General features: G+C 36.8%; 2 protein-coding genes across 5 annotated transcripts; one reads left to right on the top strand and one right to left on the bottom strand.

Annotated features, from left to right (window-relative positions):
• The first annotated feature begins 235 nt into the window (after window positions 1–235).
• LOC109159670 (BTB/POZ domain-containing protein At3g05675) lies at window positions 236–2,839 on the top strand. Of its 4 annotated transcripts, none has more exons than XM_019307744.1 (2): window positions 236–372; window positions 1,810–2,839. In XM_019307744.1, the coding sequence occupies exon 2, from the start codon at window positions 1,877–1,879 to the stop codon at window positions 2,750–2,752; it is 876 nt and encodes a 291-aa protein (XP_019163289.1). In that variant the 5' UTR covers window positions 236–372; window positions 1,810–1,876; the 3' UTR covers window positions 2,753–2,839. The 4 variants fall into 4 exon arrangements, with proteins under 4 accessions (XP_019163289.1, XP_019163292.1, XP_019163291.1 ...); XM_019307747.1 differs by having other exon boundaries at window positions 1,802–2,839; XM_019307746.1 differs by having other exon boundaries at window positions 236–377; window positions 1,802–2,839.
• Window positions 2,840–3,210: 371 nt separating this feature from the next.
• Window positions 3,211–6,961, bottom strand: LOC109160311 (pentatricopeptide repeat-containing protein At4g32450, mitochondrial). Its single transcript, XM_019308625.1, has 3 exons — window positions 6,853–6,961; window positions 4,596–6,670; window positions 3,211–3,678 (listed from the first exon to the last, which is right to left on the bottom strand). Exon 2 carries the CDS (start codon window positions 6,668–6,670, stop codon window positions 4,613–4,615), a length of 2,058 nt encoding a protein of 685 aa, XP_019164170.1. The 5' UTR covers window positions 6,853–6,961; the 3' UTR covers window positions 3,211–3,678; window positions 4,596–4,612.
• Window positions 6,962–17,762: the final 10,801 nt, after the last annotated feature.

Below are 17,762 nucleotides of genomic sequence, written 5' to 3'. Positions count from 1 at the left end.
AAACTAGAACATCCATGTTACCTCAAGGCGGTGGATCCTATATTGATCACACATGTCTCCGTACAATATTGAATTAGGCCACCAAGCACACTTATAGTCTCATAAGAAATAAAAGACGCATACTGGCAAAAACTAATCCACCATATGTACGAGACAACCATGTCATCCCTCAAATATTTTTAGCGAACCAAAGGATTCCTTAAAATTTTGTTATATCATTAATTAATTATTTAATTTTCCAAATTCCAAATTCCAACGACCAGCTATCACAAGCAACCGGTAAAAAGGCGTATTTCTGCGAAGTGCGAACTACATCTCACGCCTCTGCTCTTTTCCTACTTCACTGAATCTATAATCTTCGACCTTAACTAGGTCAGGTCAGTCCAGAATGTCTGAGTTTTTCATTTTATTCTTTTGCCAATTTGGAGTTCTTCAATTACCTGCCTTTATACTCATGAATATGATGTTAATCGGCAATTGACTGAGGTTAATGGTTTTAAGATTCTGTTTGATTTAATTAAGTCACAAATCTGTTGTTTATAGTGAAGTAGTTCTACTTTTCTCTTCTATATGAGGTTTGTTTGTTTGTTTTTTTTTTTTTTTTTTTTTTTTTTTCAGCTGACAATTTATGGTTTTAATCTCAATGTAATTGTAGTTGGCTAAATTCACCTTAGGAGCTCTTCGTTTCCATCCAGCAAAGAAGAAATTAAATCTGGGAATGAGATAATATTTTTCAAGAATTTATTTCACTTTTTCCATCTAAGGGGCTTGACTATATAATTTTTTTTCTTTCTAAATTAACTGTTTAACTATTAAAAACCTAAGGGAGGACCCAAATTGGTTGATTTTCACTAGTTTAGCATTAAATTTGAAAAAAAAAAAATGATAGATTAGCACCTTATGTTGAAATTTTTGAATGACAAAAGTGGAGAAATTTTTATTATTTTTTTTCCTATTATATTTGTGTGTAGCTTTGCCTGTGTTATTACTGTTAATGTATTATTCTGCAGACGATGTAGTAGTTTTTGCTGGCTTAGCTTTGCTGTATTTTACTTGGGGATGTTATTTAGTGTTTGTTTGGCTAAAGTAGATACAGACAAAAAACTGTATTTTAGAAAGAACAGAACTTTTTAGAATAAATGTCTTTGTAATTATTTAGAATGAAAAAGACTAATTTGAGAATTCAAAAGGGTCTGCAGCTTCTCAATAAAGTGATTTTCAAAGAAGTCTCAAATTATGTATGCCAAAGAAGGCAAATTGCATCGTTATGACGTTATCTACCCCAAAAATCATTTTTATATAAAACATGAAACATTGTTTGGCCAAGCTAATGGGTTCTTCGAGTAGAAAAGAGGCAGCAGCAACTTGCCAACTTGTAGGTCAAACAAGCACTTGGAGTGAAATAATTTTAGTTTTCTCTTCATTTGAGACTTTTCATGGCTCTTAGCTCGTATGAACTAAGCCTTAATCCTGGCTTAATTGGAGTTGATAAATGTGAGAGATAAATGTGTCATGGGCCAAAGAAAAGAAAAAGAAATCTGAGAATTATACCATCTTTCAGTTCTTGATATCGGTAGTTGCATATTGTGTTATTAAGACAACAATGGAAGTCAAATGAGCCTTTGATGATTTGGGAGTGTACACTACTTTGTAGTGTCCTAGTATTTTTGTCTGGTTATTTACTATGGGTTTCTATTAAATTGAATTTTAGTTTCGTGTGTTCCATTAACTAGTGTCTTTACTTTTTGTCCATTTCTTTAATCATTGTCATTCTTTGTGTTGCTCTTGCTTGACATTATAGGATTTCAGATAGTAGCCACGCCATGGGGAGATACGGGAAATGAAATTATACCCTTAGAAAACCGCTATTGTTGATATGACCAAATTCGGCAGTACCCAAGCAGCAGAACTAAGAGCCACAAAAGATGTTTTCATCTCTGCAATCCGCTATGCAACTTCCATCGTTGATCCTTCTCCTCCATTTGGCGATGAGCTCAGAACTTGTGCCCAAGAACAAGTGGAGTTTATGCTTGGGGATAATGAAGAGATTCTCGTGGTCATAGCTGATGAGGAAATAAAACAGGAGACGAGAATGGGGTTGTGCAAGATATTCTCATCGTTCGAGAAGGCATTGCTCGCCCTGCTGCTTTTGGAGCTTGACGTCAAGGACAAGGCTGTGGAGAACAAGGTAATGCAGAATCTATCCGATGTTGAGTGGCTTTGCAATATTCTCGTGAAAACGGATCTGATGAAAGACTTTGTCTCACATTGGGCTGATATATCTAATGATGTCTTGAGAGTTGTCGAGGACAAAAAACTCCATTCGGTCATGTGGGGTTTGAAGGTAAAGCTCATAGAAGTCACCTCAAAGGTTTTAGATGCCGTAGGTTATGGAAATGTGATTCTTCCAGCCCCGGGCCGGGTACATTTGCTGAAGGCATGGCTTCCATATGTAAGGAAAATGAAGCCTCTTCTAGATTCAATGGGGAACAAAGAAGCCGACTTCCCTTACAGGATGGACGAAGAGCTGTCACAGAGCATCGAGGGAGCAATAGTGTCGTTGGTTTCTGCATTGCCATCGAACAGTCAAGCTGAAATACTAGCTGATTGGATGAACGGCGAGCACCTGAAATATCCAGACTTGAGCGAGGCGTTTGAGGTATGGTGTTACCGGACAAAGTCCGCTAAGCGCAGATTGCTCGAGGCTTTGGCTGAATCGCCATTGCAATTCTCCGCCTCCGCCTCAGATTAATGAGTTGTTTGTTTTGAGCATGATGTATAACAACAGGATACCTACATGGTTTGATAATACAGAAACAGTTTCAGATTTGTTTTCTTCCTTTTTACCATTTTTTGCATCTTTCAATTCTTGGTTGCACCGTGAGTTTTCAATCATTATTGTGTGGACCATATTTTGTCTACTGTAAAATAATATAGATTCAGTACAAAAATAATGTACATTGTATTCAGGGGATGTACATTATTTTTGTTCCGAGTGTATATTATATTGTATAATATACATTCAATACAAAAATAATGTACATTTAGTATATTAAAAATGTACTTTTTGTTATGGTCCACATAACTCTTGCTGCTTTTTAACCTGGCATATATACATGTGCCCCTTCTTGTGCACAGCACATGAAATAACAAAAGAAGAAAATTACCAGGCAATTAAGGACTAAATGTGTTTGGAGTCAAATTAAAATGGAGCCAAAAGCTCATATTTTCCCAATTTATTCATTTTGGCATAAAAGAGACCTGGAAAGAAAAATACCATAATCTAATGTAGAACACTAGTCTTAGGAATGAAAAATAAATGTTATGAATACACTGGTAATATATATTAGAAGGAATGTGGTGACTCATACAGTATTAATATATCATTTTCATTTACTAAGCCTACTACAGAAACCTACTACTCTCTTATGACCTTTAAGTCTTGATATCCCCTTACAACCTCTCCCTCCCCAGCTCCCCTCTTTCTCTTTTCCACTTTTTTTTTTTTTTTTGGTCAATTGGGGCAGACAAAAATTGCCCAAACATGCGACTGCCCCGAGCACCAGGTGTTGTTGTTGCTGCAATCGCCAAAGAGAAGTATCACTCTACAGGAGCATCCCCGGGGAAATGTCAGTTTGCCGCATCCTGGGGGGTCACCCAAAAAATGCATTTCAAACACTGCAAAAGAAAGTCAGCATACAGATTAACAAAATGCAGTCTTTACTGAAATTGAAATAGGATTGCATAAAGGAAAACGAAAATGTCATTGTTTCTTATTTGTCCATCACATCCAATACTGGCAGGATATTGTAGTAGGAATGTAAATATAGATTATAGGATATGGAGTGCTGTTAGTTAATTTCAGTTTAGAGGCTGACCACACAAAATCAAGAATCCAAACTTTTATTAATGAGATATATCAAGGTAACACTAGAAATTTCTGACGGCAATCCAAGAAAGGGGCTTTGAGTTATCCGTATCTAACTGGTATAAGAAACATCAATATAAGTGATAGACCAGGTCTATAGTTCAGATAAGTAGCTCACTCACATTCTAATTGTGCTTATGTTGCATTCTTGACCAAATTAACACATCGTTTTCAGCAAGTGCACCCAAGAGGCAAATTCAAGCTTAAGGTCATGACCATACACTTGCATTGAGGTATTTACCACATGTAGTCATCTAATTATTTTTTTATTCTTTCTTGTTTTGTTTCCAAAATGATACCTAACCCTTCAGCCACTCTAGCATCAGGCATGAAAAGTCATGTCTTTTCAAACACCAAATCCAAATTTTATTCACTCGTGATGAGGGAGAAAATGTACATGCAGAACTTCTAACTTGACCGGTTTGTAAATAATAATGTTGACTATAAACCCAAAAAAAAAAAAAAACCATGATTATTGTAATAATCATGTGATTGAATAAGCAATTACACAAAATTCTTTGCCTTGAATTGAGAAGCAAGAATGCAATGAAGTACAATTGCAAAAGAATATGCATGCATTTCTAACAAAACTTTCATTCCACTGTCATTCAAGCAGTTTAATCTCATTAAGCCTCTTTCATGGAGAAAAATCAAAGACATGAATTACCTTTAAGTCCATCATTATCACCAATAATCACGACAAGAACACAATCCATCTCTGAAATGATGAAACCGCTTTGCATCACGTATAATAAGTTCCCTACCAACCAGTTTAGAGATGATCTTCATTGCACTATGGCAATCACCACAAATACGAAGGTTCTTTATGATCCGTATTGATGACCTAGCTGGACTATCAATGAGACCTCTAGCAACAGCAAGTTTCTCACTATGTGCCAGAATAGCTTCCTCCTTACCTTCTAGATCAATGTCATGAAGCACAAATTTAACTTCTGGTATATAACCAGCCTCTTTCATTTGTTGCTTTAGCCCACCCAAAAGAGCATATAATTTTTCATGATCTGGGCAAGATCTATCTCCGGCTCTATATTCATGTACCCTACTTCGAGCCTCTAGAAGACTTTGACTAGCTGATTTCTGTATTTTTTTCTCTTTTACAAGGTCTGAAGCTATGACTGGTATTAAGCCTGCCCTTGATTGTTCATTCAAGCAAGAAGGTTCAAGGATCTCAACGATGTCGGTACAACGATCCCCAAGCTCACTATTTCCATGAATTCTACAGAAATTCATCATGGTTTTCCAAACATCCACATTTGGCTCAATTGGCATCCTTTCTATGAATTCTAGAGCTTCATCCAAATAACCTGCACTTCCCATCATGTTTACCACACTCGCATAATGCTCCAAGGAGGGAACAATGCCATAATCCTTGCTCATTGATTCGAAGTGCAGCATTCCCTCAATGATGTCACCCACTTCACCACATGCTGAGAAGACCCCCAAAAAGATTTTAGCATCAGGTTTCCATCCCAATTCTTTAAATTGAGAGAATAATTCAATAGCATCTTCTCCTTGACCATTTCTACCAAACCAAGTAATCATGTGGTCCCAGGATGTAAGATTACGTTTCTGCATTTGATTGAATACTGCAAATGCATCATCCATGGAGCCACATTTACCATACATCTCAAGAATTTTATTATAAGTTTTGACTTCCAAATGAATTCCTGATCTCGTGAGGTGTTTATGAACTGATTTAGCCTCTTCTAAAACTTTATTCTCAGCACACAACATCATCAAAGATAGATATCTAGGTAAATCAACTGCAACATGCTGTTGCTCTAGCAAACCCAGAACCTTAACTGCTTCCTCAATCTTTCCCTCTTTGCAGAAATGATCAAGTTCCTCAGTCGTGCCTTTTATGCTTCCATCACCTTCATCCCTAGGAACTTGGGGTTCCACTGTAGAATCCTGCTGCAACTCATTTGAATTCCACTGAGGGTTTCCAGCATTAAGATAGTTAGTCCCACTTGTGTGTTGCTGATATCCTCCAGTATTTCCAGCATGATAGTTATCCTGCCCATACTGCATGTTCAAGGCACCAGTAGTCTGATACATAGGAACATTCGGATGATCCCCCAACTGATAGCTGCCTACATTTTGTGGCTGTCTTTGGTTGCCATTAAAATAACCACTCATGTTATTCTCGAACCCTTTGTTCACATTTCCATTGTAGCCAATAACATTCCCTGATGATCCAATTTCACTCTTACCATGAACACTGTAATGTTGTTGTTGCTGCTGCTGCATATAGGCTAATTCTCTGTTATTAACTGTATGGGGACCTGTGCCCTGTAAAGCCCTAGAACTTTCAGCATTAAATCCACCTGAACTTTCCCATACATTCCCAGAATTTCCCCAAGTGTAACTGCTAGAATTTTCATTTTGCCCAATTGGATTCTGCTTAAACTCATTTCCATGCTCATATTCAACATAGCCAGGGGGAAAACTCCCACTTTGCGCAGTAGCATTCACATTTCCATTATAAAATCCATCCGGGTTTTGCTGAAAACGCCAGTTACTGCGAGTTTGAACATAATTCTCCCGATCAAAATCATTGGAATCATTACAAAAATTTGATTTTTCAGCCGCAATGCTGAGGTTTCTCAAGAAACTACCAAGGGGTGTAGCGGAATCCGAAGAAACGGAAGACGGCCTACATACTTTGGTCAGTATTCTGAGATTGGTGATGCTCAGAAGCGTCGCCTTGCTTCTATACATCTGTCAAGCCAATCCAAAAGCATATAATGTATTAGCCAAACTTTGCTCCATATTCGTCCCCAAAATAACTTCAAAAAGTTTTACAATCGAAAAATCCAATAATAATAATAATAATAATCATCATATTAGTATTAATAACAAGCGAGAGAGAGAGGAAGGGAATTTTTCAGGAAACAGGTTACCTGACGGCTTACGGCGGACGGCGGACGGCGAAAAGCGATCGGCGATGGACGAATGAAGTCCAAGCAGGGAGGAGGGCTTTTGACAGTTGGGTAAGGGTTTTGCCCAAGGGTAAAATTTATCGTAGCAGCCCCTCATCTATGGATTGTTATGCCATGGACCCATGGTCCACCGTGTAAGGTGGATCCTCGTCTAATTTTGCTTCAAAGCGATGCCGTTTGAATTTTTTTTAAAAAAATTTACTTCTTTCTTTGCTGTTAACTTACCGTTTGTCTTCAAAATTTGTTTCTTTATGTTGAACTCTATATTCACAATTTTAGAAATTTGTATTCACAATTTTAAAACTCTATATTCACAAATTTAAAACTCAATATACAAAATTACAGAACTCAATATTCACAATTGATAAACTTTATATTCACAATTTTTGAACTCTATATTCACTAGCATGGATCTTAATAATCATCAAGAATGTGCCTCAAAGATCCATATTGCAAAGAATAAAGAATTGTTAGCTTGAATGAGCGAATTTAAAGAATTAGAGCTTGATCATTCGTGTTTGGATGGCATACACATGATGTTTGGGTGTAGCTTGGTCATTCACAAGTGTAGTTTGAAGTTGGGAAGGAATTTGGAGTCCAATGGAGGTGGTTTGAAGCGGATATGGAAGAGGAACAATGCTGAACAAAACTGCCATAAACTGTGTACGTGAGGGTGTACGTGCGTACGTGCATACGCATGGGCCTGTGTACGCGAGCCCGCGTATGTGCTTGTGAATTGGGCCGTGTACGCACCCTCGTACACGCCCTTTGTCCATGACTCGTGGCCATTTTGTGGTTCAAAAACAGAAAGTTCCACGAAAAGGGCCACGAACGTGGTTTGAGTAGCGTATGAGGTTGCGTACGCGCTGCAGGTTGCAATTTTTCCTCCATTCTTCTTGAAATTGAACTTGTAATCTCCCTAGTGACTTTCCCAGCAATGTTAGCTCAAGAACAACACTACAAAAATAACAAATCAAATGCAAAATCAAAAGAAAACACATTTTTTTTCATTTGTTTCCTTGGGTTGCCTCCCAAGAAGCGCTACGTTTTACGTCCTTGGCTAGACGAAACGTACCATTATGCGTCGAAACACACAAGCATTGGGACCGGACCTTGCGTCCTATCCACTTCTCCTTTGTGATATGCCCCTAAAGGTCAGGCATTCTCGAATTCCTTCAAGCATATGGAATGCACTAACTCCTTCAAAGAATTTACCAAGATGAAGCACAAGGAGTATGGCATCAAAGTTTTCTTCCTTCCCCTCCTTTTCTTTTCTTCTCTCATCTTTTTCACTATCTCTTTTAAGCATTTCCTTCCTTGTTCCTCCCTCATCATTTTTCTCAAACAACTTCCCCATATCAATAAACACCACATCATTCTCACTTTTTTTTTCACACTCTCATTTTTCAATGATATTTTTTTCCACAACACTCTCTTTTTCAACATGTTCATTTTCAACTCACCATTTTCACAATTTCATCACCAATCTTATCTTCAACTCCACCTTTTCTCATCACATCCACATCATCTCCAACCATTCCACCTCCAACCTCCTTGACTACATCAACATTGTTGCCAAAAGTGACAACTTCACAAATTTTCATAGCACCCTCATTATCACAACCAACAATCTCCTTAACCCCCCAATCACAATCAAAGAAATATCACAAGGATCAAGAGGATCCTTATCACAAGACTCAAAGGATGCATCACTTGGTATCTCATCATCCCACATCACCTCGTTTTCCTCACTACTTTCACTTCCCTTTTCTACCCCTTTTTTATTTTCCAACTCATGAGTTGGAATTTTCTTCAAACACGGGGGTTTCATCTAGCATGGGATCATCCTCGGCCCTTTTTGGTTCCGGGAGTGTATCAACACTCCTCAAAACGATAGATTGTGCCTCCAATTGAATACTTCTTGTGATTTCTCCATCATCAATGCCAAGGTGTTTTCCATATTTTTCAAGGATTGCAAGGTGTCATTTCGGTAGGCCGCGAATTCTTATTCCATTTCTTTCATGATTTTGGCCTTAAGATTGGTCGTGTCTTCCTTGGACTCATCTATAACCTCTTGCAATCTCCTTTCTAGGCATTCCAATTCTTCACCATTTTCACTCTACTCATGGATTGGGATTTCTTCAAGCACGGGGGTTTCTTGGCTGCTCACCTCTTTCTCTCCATACTTACCTAGAAGGTTGTCATTGCCCCCTTGTCTGCATCTATGATTCACATATCCTCACATTCACAATAAAATCTCCATCTACATGTCTTTCAATAGGGGTGAATATGGCATTGATATCGAAAGTGATTTTCTCCACAAGCATAGCAAGTAAGTGGCCACTTCATTTTCTCCCACATATGATCCTCAATGGTTTTAAAAGAGCCATTTGGATCTTTTGGCTTGGGCTCCCACCAATTTTCACACTTAAGCTCCATGATGGATTTCTCTTCGGTGGAAGATTTTGCAACTAAAAGTAGTTGCAAGTTAGCTCAAATGCAATTTCAAGTTCAATGGTCAAGAAGAGAAGGAGTAAGGAACACAATGTGCAATGGTTCAACACAAATATGGAATCACAAGTCAACACAATGGAATGGTAAAATGAACAACACTATAGATTCACAAGATAACACAATGGAATACAGTGGAATAAGCAAATGTAATTGAAAGAACAAGTAAAAAAAAACTAGACTTCCTATGCAAATGTGCAACTCATGCCAAGATGTAGTAAGGGTTGATGGAAAGAACGTTGGGAATGAAGATTTCCCGGAATGTCGTTCTCAAAGGATGGACAATTGGAATTGAATATTATGTGGTCAAACACAAGCATGCATTTGCAATAGAAAAGTTAGGCGAGCTCATTGTTTCAAGAGAGTAGAGTGCAAGGAAAAGTAAATGAAAGCAAGTAAAGCAATAAAGTAAACAAAGGTGGTATGAGGTGAATTGGATTGCCATGTCCCTTGTGTATGTGAAGTGAATCAACCTAGGAGTGAAACTATATGGTGAATGAGTCTATGTAAGATGACTTCCAATGTCGTTCACCTCTCGGTCTACTAGGTCTATCATAGGTGTAGAAACACCTTTAAAGTGACTACGCTCCTTATGATCATTTCATCAAACATGTTGTCTACATCTCATTCCAATCTTAGTCCTCTCGGAACTTGAAGGGAATTGCAAGAGGGAAAAGTCTAGGATTAAGCCTCAATCTCTTGCAAGCATAATCTTACTCAAACTTTCACGCATGTGGTGCACTTCACACACAAGAGTCCATACAAATTCCTCTTACAACAAGACATCAACACATAGCCATAACTACCTTGATCAATCCATACACAACACAAGGAAATAGGATCCAATTCACATAGAGATTCTAGCCAAGCATCATTGATCTAGATTGAGATTGAGCAATCAATGGATGAAAGTAGAAGAATTGAATACAATGAAGTTATCTACTCAATAGCAAATAAAATCAATCATCATTTGAAGAAGACAATCCGATAGTTGTAGTTTAGTGGGAAGGAAAGCGTAAACGAGGATATGGAATCCTCGAGTGTCGATCTCAAGGATGACAAATCAGAGTAAGTGGAGTGCAAGACAATCTAGGCAATGTATTCACAATAGTTAACTAGGTGCAAGCGAGGTACGTAGAAGCATATGCACAATGGTAGAGAACGGGAATGTATAAACAACAACAAATATATACAATGGGGAATTGGATGGAAATGACTTGTGCTTATGTATTCAATGGCCTAAGGTAGACAAGAGATGATGCAATGCAAGACCCGCCTAAGGGAGAACTATGGCACCAATACTAAGTCACGTAGGACTTAGTCTCTCACATCCTAAGTCGGTGGAGGCATTCTATCAAACACATGGTGGTCTACCTTCTCCTCCTGGGCGTTGCCCTCTCGGATGAAGGCCGGGGATTGCAAAGGGTAAGACTAATGAAAGTGCAATCTCTTGCTACTTCCACACTCTCACGCTCCTCTCTTATTGGGATCCGACAATGAAGAGAAAATCTATATACACTCCTCTACAAATTAAACATTCTAGGTCAAACAATACATCACATCTCATCAATTATTCAATACAAACATAAATGCATAATCACAAGTCAATCATCAATTCCTAGAAAATCTAGCCACTCAACATTAGGAATTGAAATCACAATGCAATTGAATCAAGCTAGCAATGTAGATTATTATGGAATTAAAGCTAAAGATGAAGAGTTACCAACTTGAATCACAAAGTGAGTTCAACCTACAAATTGGATAGAAGATCACCACAATCTAGGAGAGTTGTCAATTCTCCAAACTTCTAGATCACTCCTTCCTTGAACAATTGAAGATCTCCAAGTGACTAGTTGAATCTAGGTCTAAACTAGAGAGAGAAAAATATACAAACTAAGCTAAGAAGTCTGAAAATGAAAGATAGAATGAGGAATGATGGATTAATTTCTCCAAGGAGGTCTTTTAAGGCTGAAATCTTGACGCGCGTACGCAGCAGCGTACGCGTAGACGTACGTCCCCTATTTTTAGCTTTTCTCATCCACACACGTGGATCTCTGTCGTGGGACTTTATGGTTCCGATCCACGCCGGCCCACGCGCGTGGATCACTTCGTGGATGGAAGTTCGGGCCTTTTTCCATTGCTTCTTCCTCCATTTGGAGTAACTGTGATTGTTTATTGTTTTTAGTTTTTCGCGTATTTAATTCTCTTGCACCAACTGGTCTTCCACGCTTCTGGCGTTGGATAGTGTCGGTGTTAGTATTTGGTCCTTTGGAGACAATTATTCTTGATTGAGCATTTTCTGCAGGAATATAGGACCTAGTTACTCCTTTATAGTCAGTAAACGCATCTGACAGATTGTTAGTTTTTGCAAATTTATTATATTTTGAACTTCAAGTTCAGTTTGATTAGTAAGTGGGTCAAGATATTGAAGATCTTTTTCATCTCATGAAATTTCATGACATTTTTCAAAGCTGGGTTTTTCTCTCCCCCTAATGCCGAGAAATGATCTTCATAAAAAATGCAGTCAGCAAACCGTGCAGTAAACTGATCTGCTGTCGTGGGCTCGAGGTATTTAATGATAAAAGGGGAATCATACCCAATGTAAATACCTAATCGACGTTGCGGGCCCATCGAAGTACGATGTAGAGGTGGTATAGGTACGTAAACCGCTAATGAGGTGAATTCACCAGCATTATCCATTCTTATGTTCTTAATAGGATACTCAGAGAATTGGACATTCAACCTAATGATTTGGCTCATGAATTTTGCGAATGCCATATTTGAGTGGACAGCAAGAACACGTGTCCATCGGGTGGAAGCATCAATAAGGACCATGAAATATCAAAATGGTCCGGATGAAGGATGAATTAGTCCAAAAATATCACCCTATAACCTTTTTAGGAAAACAAGTGACTCAAAACCAATCTTAGGATGCGAGGGTCGAACTGTAACACCCCGTGTTACGCCCTTTAATAACAGATTAATTATTTAATTAATTTCGTTAAAGAATAGTTAAAAAGGATTTAATCTGGCCATGATCCCTTAATTAATTAATGTGGTCCACGAAGGACGGTGGACCCTTGTTTATAATAAGGACTTTAAGTCTATTAGGAATAAAGAAAGTTGGCATTTACTACTCAGATTCTAATTAGGAATCCTAGACCTATATATATGTTAGGAATAGAAAGTATGTCTTTACTATTCAGACTCTGATTAGGATTCCTAACTCTATAAATAAGGGATTAGACCATAGTTATATTACACGAAATTATTCCCAAGAGATTCCCTACCACCAAGTCTAGGGAGATCAATCGGATGGAAATCTTAGAGAAGAACCTTAATAGCCAAGGGAGGATTAATTAAGGCTAAGAGGTAACTCATGTCTTACAAAACATATTTTCCTTCCTATATCTTATTTATTGGCTCCTTTGATAATCATATGTGTGATTCTGTGATTGAGTCTTGATAGAGCCTTGCATAGGGTTTAATTATGTTGTGTTTATTTGATAATCTTGATGATCTTGATGTTGTGATTGATTATATATGTGATCTTGTATTTAATTATGTCTAGAGCTTGTCCCTAGGGTTTATATCGTGAATCTCGCTGTTGTGTTGTTCTTGGTATTCTTGGGTGGGTTTATGCATGATCGGGTGTTGAGTCTAGCCTAGGACTTGTCTTTAGGACTTTGCATATAAATTTCTTGATGTTCTTGAGGTTCCGGATGCTCCTAAACCATTATATGATTGATATTGAGTCTTGGCATGCTTAGGAATCGTGTTAGAACGTATTTGGGATGATTCTTGGTTTAATCTTCGTTAATTGAATCCGTGATGTTGTTATTACGTGTTAGAATGTGTTGGCCATGGTTTCGAGTTCCCCGAACGAACCCGAACTGGATTTTCTACCCTTGTACAAGTGGGGGGTAGGTGGGGAGACGAATCCCCACCACCTACCCGCTGGAATTGTAAGCCGTCGTCGGCGGGTGGTCTTCCACCCGCCGCCCACCCGCTGGAAATTAATGGTGGATCGTGATATTTTTCCCCGTTCGATGTTTTGAGTACCGTTCTAGGAATTTATATGTAATGTGTATTATTGTTATTATGTCTTGATTGTTATTGATTGATTATATGTTGATTGATTGAATGATGATGGGTATCGTGGTCATTGCGCAATGATCGGTGTGACTGATGATGATGAGATTGTGATTGGTGGAAATGAATTGTTGGTGAAAAGCACTACGAGTGCTCGGTTATCGTGCTAAAGGCACGGACCACCCCTTAGACTAGCTGGCTAAAGGCTTGGGTCATGGTATAAGCGCCGCGGTGTCATGTTAGAGTTATATGCGCTAACCCTTGGTATTGGTACTAGAGGTACGGACCATGCCACTTCGGTGCTAGCATGTTGGTGGACTTGTTGGTGGTTACGGAGTGGGGCATGTAGTTGCTTCGGAGGAATAAGGAGGAGGTATAAGGGTGGCCTGGAGGTTGGAACTGAAATAAGGATGGAGTGGAGTAAAAATGTTGGAACTTTGTATAAGGTTGGAAGATGGATTGTGTGTTTTGATGATTACTTGCTAATTGATTGTCATTGGATCTCATTGATGCCCATGTGTTCTTAGGATGCATGCTAGTCTTTATGATTGTTCTATAGTGTCAAGTATGTTGTTGCGTCTTGAGTCTTGATCTTGGTTTAAAGCTAGAGTTGCTTAGGTTATATATGTATTCCGGTTTCAAAATGATTTTTCCTATATCTACCTGTAACACCCCACTTTTTCTGAATTTTAATTACAATTCTAAACAATAATTAACATAAACTAAGCAGCGGATAAACAACTTAATAAATAAACTAGTGGGAATGTCACCGCCACAACCACCACTCCATTGTGATTGCACAGGCTAAGGATGGAACTAGAAATAAAGATAAAATAACTAACATCCATAAAACTTAATCGAAAGTCATAAGGGGGGAAAAACACACCCCGATGTCTACATCATCAAACATCATCAAACAACATAAGTCTATAAATCCGACAAATAACATCATAATAAAATGCATGTTGATCCAAAGTCTATTATTTTCATTTCAGCAGTGAAATATACCTGTTGATATCAATATCATGTTTTAACACTATAATAACATAAATGAAAAGAACTAAAAATAACATATTATGAAGCCAAGTTCATCAGCACAACTCACCTTGTGCATAACAGAATGTTCTCAGGGTTCAAATCACAATGGATTATACCACAACATCTTTGATAAGAGCCAATCCACATAATATCTATTGAAATAATACCTAAATGAAAAGGAACTGTTAAATTATTTGTTAGTTCAAACTTCGATACTTCTATTACACAATCAACTCTCTTGCAAGGATCTATAGAACATATCCTGAAACCAAAACTAGCATGCAAGAGGAAGATGAGACTAAAAAATGGAAACTGTTGATACTAAGGAAATAAGGATATTGTTCGAAGCATGCAAGATAAACAAACAGTGGTTTTGTCTACACCTATATAAGATTGAGAAGATTCAAATGAGAGCACATATGAGAATAGCTCAAGTAAAAACATAAATGCATCACATCTGCCTCATGATAAAAGTGAAGACACTTTTTCTAATTTGAAGCAGAACAAATGAAAGGGGATGCAAAAGTAGTGTGTACCCATATCAAAATGGAGGCTTTGGAGCAAGAGAGGACCACCAAAGCTGAATCTGCTTTAGAAGGTTTAGCTTACATTGAAGAGAATATAATCTCTGGTGACAGCAGAAAAATAGAGATAGCAGAAATGGATCTGACAGTTAATGTCACAAGTAAGGATCCTGTCCAAATCACTCAGAATTATGAAATGTCTCATGATCATTATTAACATATTTTTTTAATAGAAATGATATAAACAACAACTTCAGATATATACAAAGGTCCACATGAGAAATAAATATAAATAGGACTGGGAGTGTGATCTTTATTTAAACTACATTGAGTATAAAGAATATGAGATTTTTTATATTCAGTTCATTCTTTCTTTGGTGGTTGTACTGATTTAATGGAATCAAGACTGAGAAGAATTTACAATACAAAAAATGAGTATATATTATATACTATCTTAGCTATGGCAGAAATATAACAGTTACCGATATGTTTCCAAGACAAATAATTGATTGCCAGATTATAAAGCTAAAAGCTACAGCACTCTGATTGATTTTCCATTAGCTTATTTCACAACACACAACCTCACATTTCCAAACGAACATAGAATTCCAGATACAGTTCTATGAAAGTATATTAAGAAAAAAAAAAGAACTTTTTTTTTAAACAGAAATTCTTACTTCAAAAATATCATGATAAGCCCACTATATCCAAGTATTGCTTGAAAAGCTGAAGCAATTATTATGGCTTCCTGTAACTCCTTCATAATATGCTTGAAATTCTGCAAGATAAAAGTACTTCCTCAATACAAAACGTCACAGCACCAATAGTATTGTATATCTCAGCAAATATAATTTCCAAAAAATATTCAAAATAACTGTATTATTTTTCCAAAAAATAATAATAATTCTGCACGGCTTATATTTCATCTTCCATTTTCAGCTATGAATTTCTATACTAAAGAATATGGTTCGTATAAAAGTGTAAATGTGATTATAGTATAGTAAAAGTTACAAATCCATATTTCATAGTATTAGTACATTAAAACAAATATTACTAAAAAAAACTTATCTTTAACAGATTCTCTTTCTACACTGCTGGATGATTTTTTTAGACCTTCAAACTTTGTGCATGTAGAAACTAGAAATACAGAACTGCAAACTGAGGTATTTTATCTTCAATTCATCTTTGATGTCTAGGGGTATTTAGATATGAAGTAGAAAGACTAAGGGTTTCGGTGTAAGCATTTAAATTGACATTTTGTGTTTGAAAAACACAATAAAACTATCTAGATTGTATACATTTTACCTCAAACTAAGTTTAAGCAGATGGATGTCGCCGGCCACGTATCGCTACATTGTCAGGTATTTTTACCTTCTGATTTAGGTCTTTGTGTTACTGACTTCACCTTCATACTGTATTTGATGGATTTCCTTTGAAATTTTGCTGGTGAAGCAGGTCCGACTGTGCTGCCTAAAATGGAAGACGAAGAGAGGGTTCTGGAAATCGAGAGGATGAAGCAAAAATAAAATGACAGAGATGAAACTTGAAACGAGTTGTGTAGTATTTTTTTATTGGGATGTGGGGTTCTTTTAGGCTAGATAATTGAATTGGGCTGCAGCCCATTAACATTATTATTATTATTATTATTATTATTATTATTATTATTATTATTATTATTATTATTATTATTATTATTATTATATTATATTATTATTGTTGTTATTGTTATTTTTAATATTTATTATTTATTATTATGAATAATATTGTTGTTATTTTTAATTCTTATTATTTATTATTTATAATCTATCCCACTCTTTGGGTCTTTGTAATGGGACCCGTTCGATTGTTACAAAGTTGGAAACCATGTTACTGAGGCGCAGATTCTATGTGGAAACAACGCAGGTACTAATGTCTTAATACAATGGTTTGCCTTACTCCTTCAGATCCAAGACTTCCTTTTAAATTTTAAAGAAAACAATTTCCAGTTATACTATCATACGCCATGACAATCAACAAAAGTCAAGGAAGTCAAGGACAGACACTATCACATGTTGATACAAAGGTCTTAATTTCAAGGATGTCCTTAGCACATTCTGATCCAAGATTGTCTTTTAAGTTCCAAAGAAAGCAATTTCCGCTAATGTTGTCATATGTCATGACAATAAATAAAAGTCAGGGCCAAACACTATCCAACGGCGGTTTGTTTTTGAAGATGCCGATTTTTAATCATAGTCAAATGTATGTAGCACTGTCAAGAGTTAGTAATCCTAAGGAATTAAAAATACTTATTTGTGACGAAAATGTACAATCTAAAAATACGACTACAAATGTCGTATATAAAGAAGTATTCAATAATGTCTAATAAATTTCAAATATTTTGATTACCTAATTTTGTTATTATATAATACTATATATTCTATTAATTATATATGTGGCCGTGCATCGCACGGGTGCAAATACTAGTTTAATACAATAACGAGGGTGTTTGGGTTTTAAAGAATGTTAATGCCGTTAAAAGTTTGTTGTGTTTTTTTTTTTCCATTCAAATATTGTATCGGAGCGTATGAAAAATTGTGCTTTGAGTGCTTAAAGGCACAAGGATCAATTGCACTTTGAGGAACTTAGCATATCAAAGAACTCTACTACTGTGACACATTTTATAGTGAATGCGATCAACAATTTAACTTGAGAGATATCATTAAATCA

This window comes from Ipomoea nil, unplaced genomic scaffold (assembly GCF_001879475.1).
Source record: "Ipomoea nil cultivar Tokyo-kokei standard unplaced genomic scaffold, Asagao_1.1 scaffold2845, whole genome shotgun sequence".
Taxonomy (NCBI): Eukaryota; Viridiplantae; Streptophyta; class Magnoliopsida; order Solanales; family Convolvulaceae; genus Ipomoea; species Ipomoea nil.
The sequence above is the reverse complement of the archived record's forward strand: the minus strand, read 5'-3'. Positions and strand labels throughout refer to the sequence as shown.

Excerpts from the sequence above, each read along its gene's own strand:
- LOC109160311 (XM_019308625.1), bottom strand. The coding sequence starts at position 6,670 with ATGTATAGAAGCAAGGCGACGCTTCTGAGCATCACCAATCTCAGAATA.
- LOC109159670 (XM_019307744.1), top strand. The coding sequence starts at position 1,877 with ATGACCAAATTCGGCAGTACCCAAGCAGCAGAACTAAGAGCCACAAAA.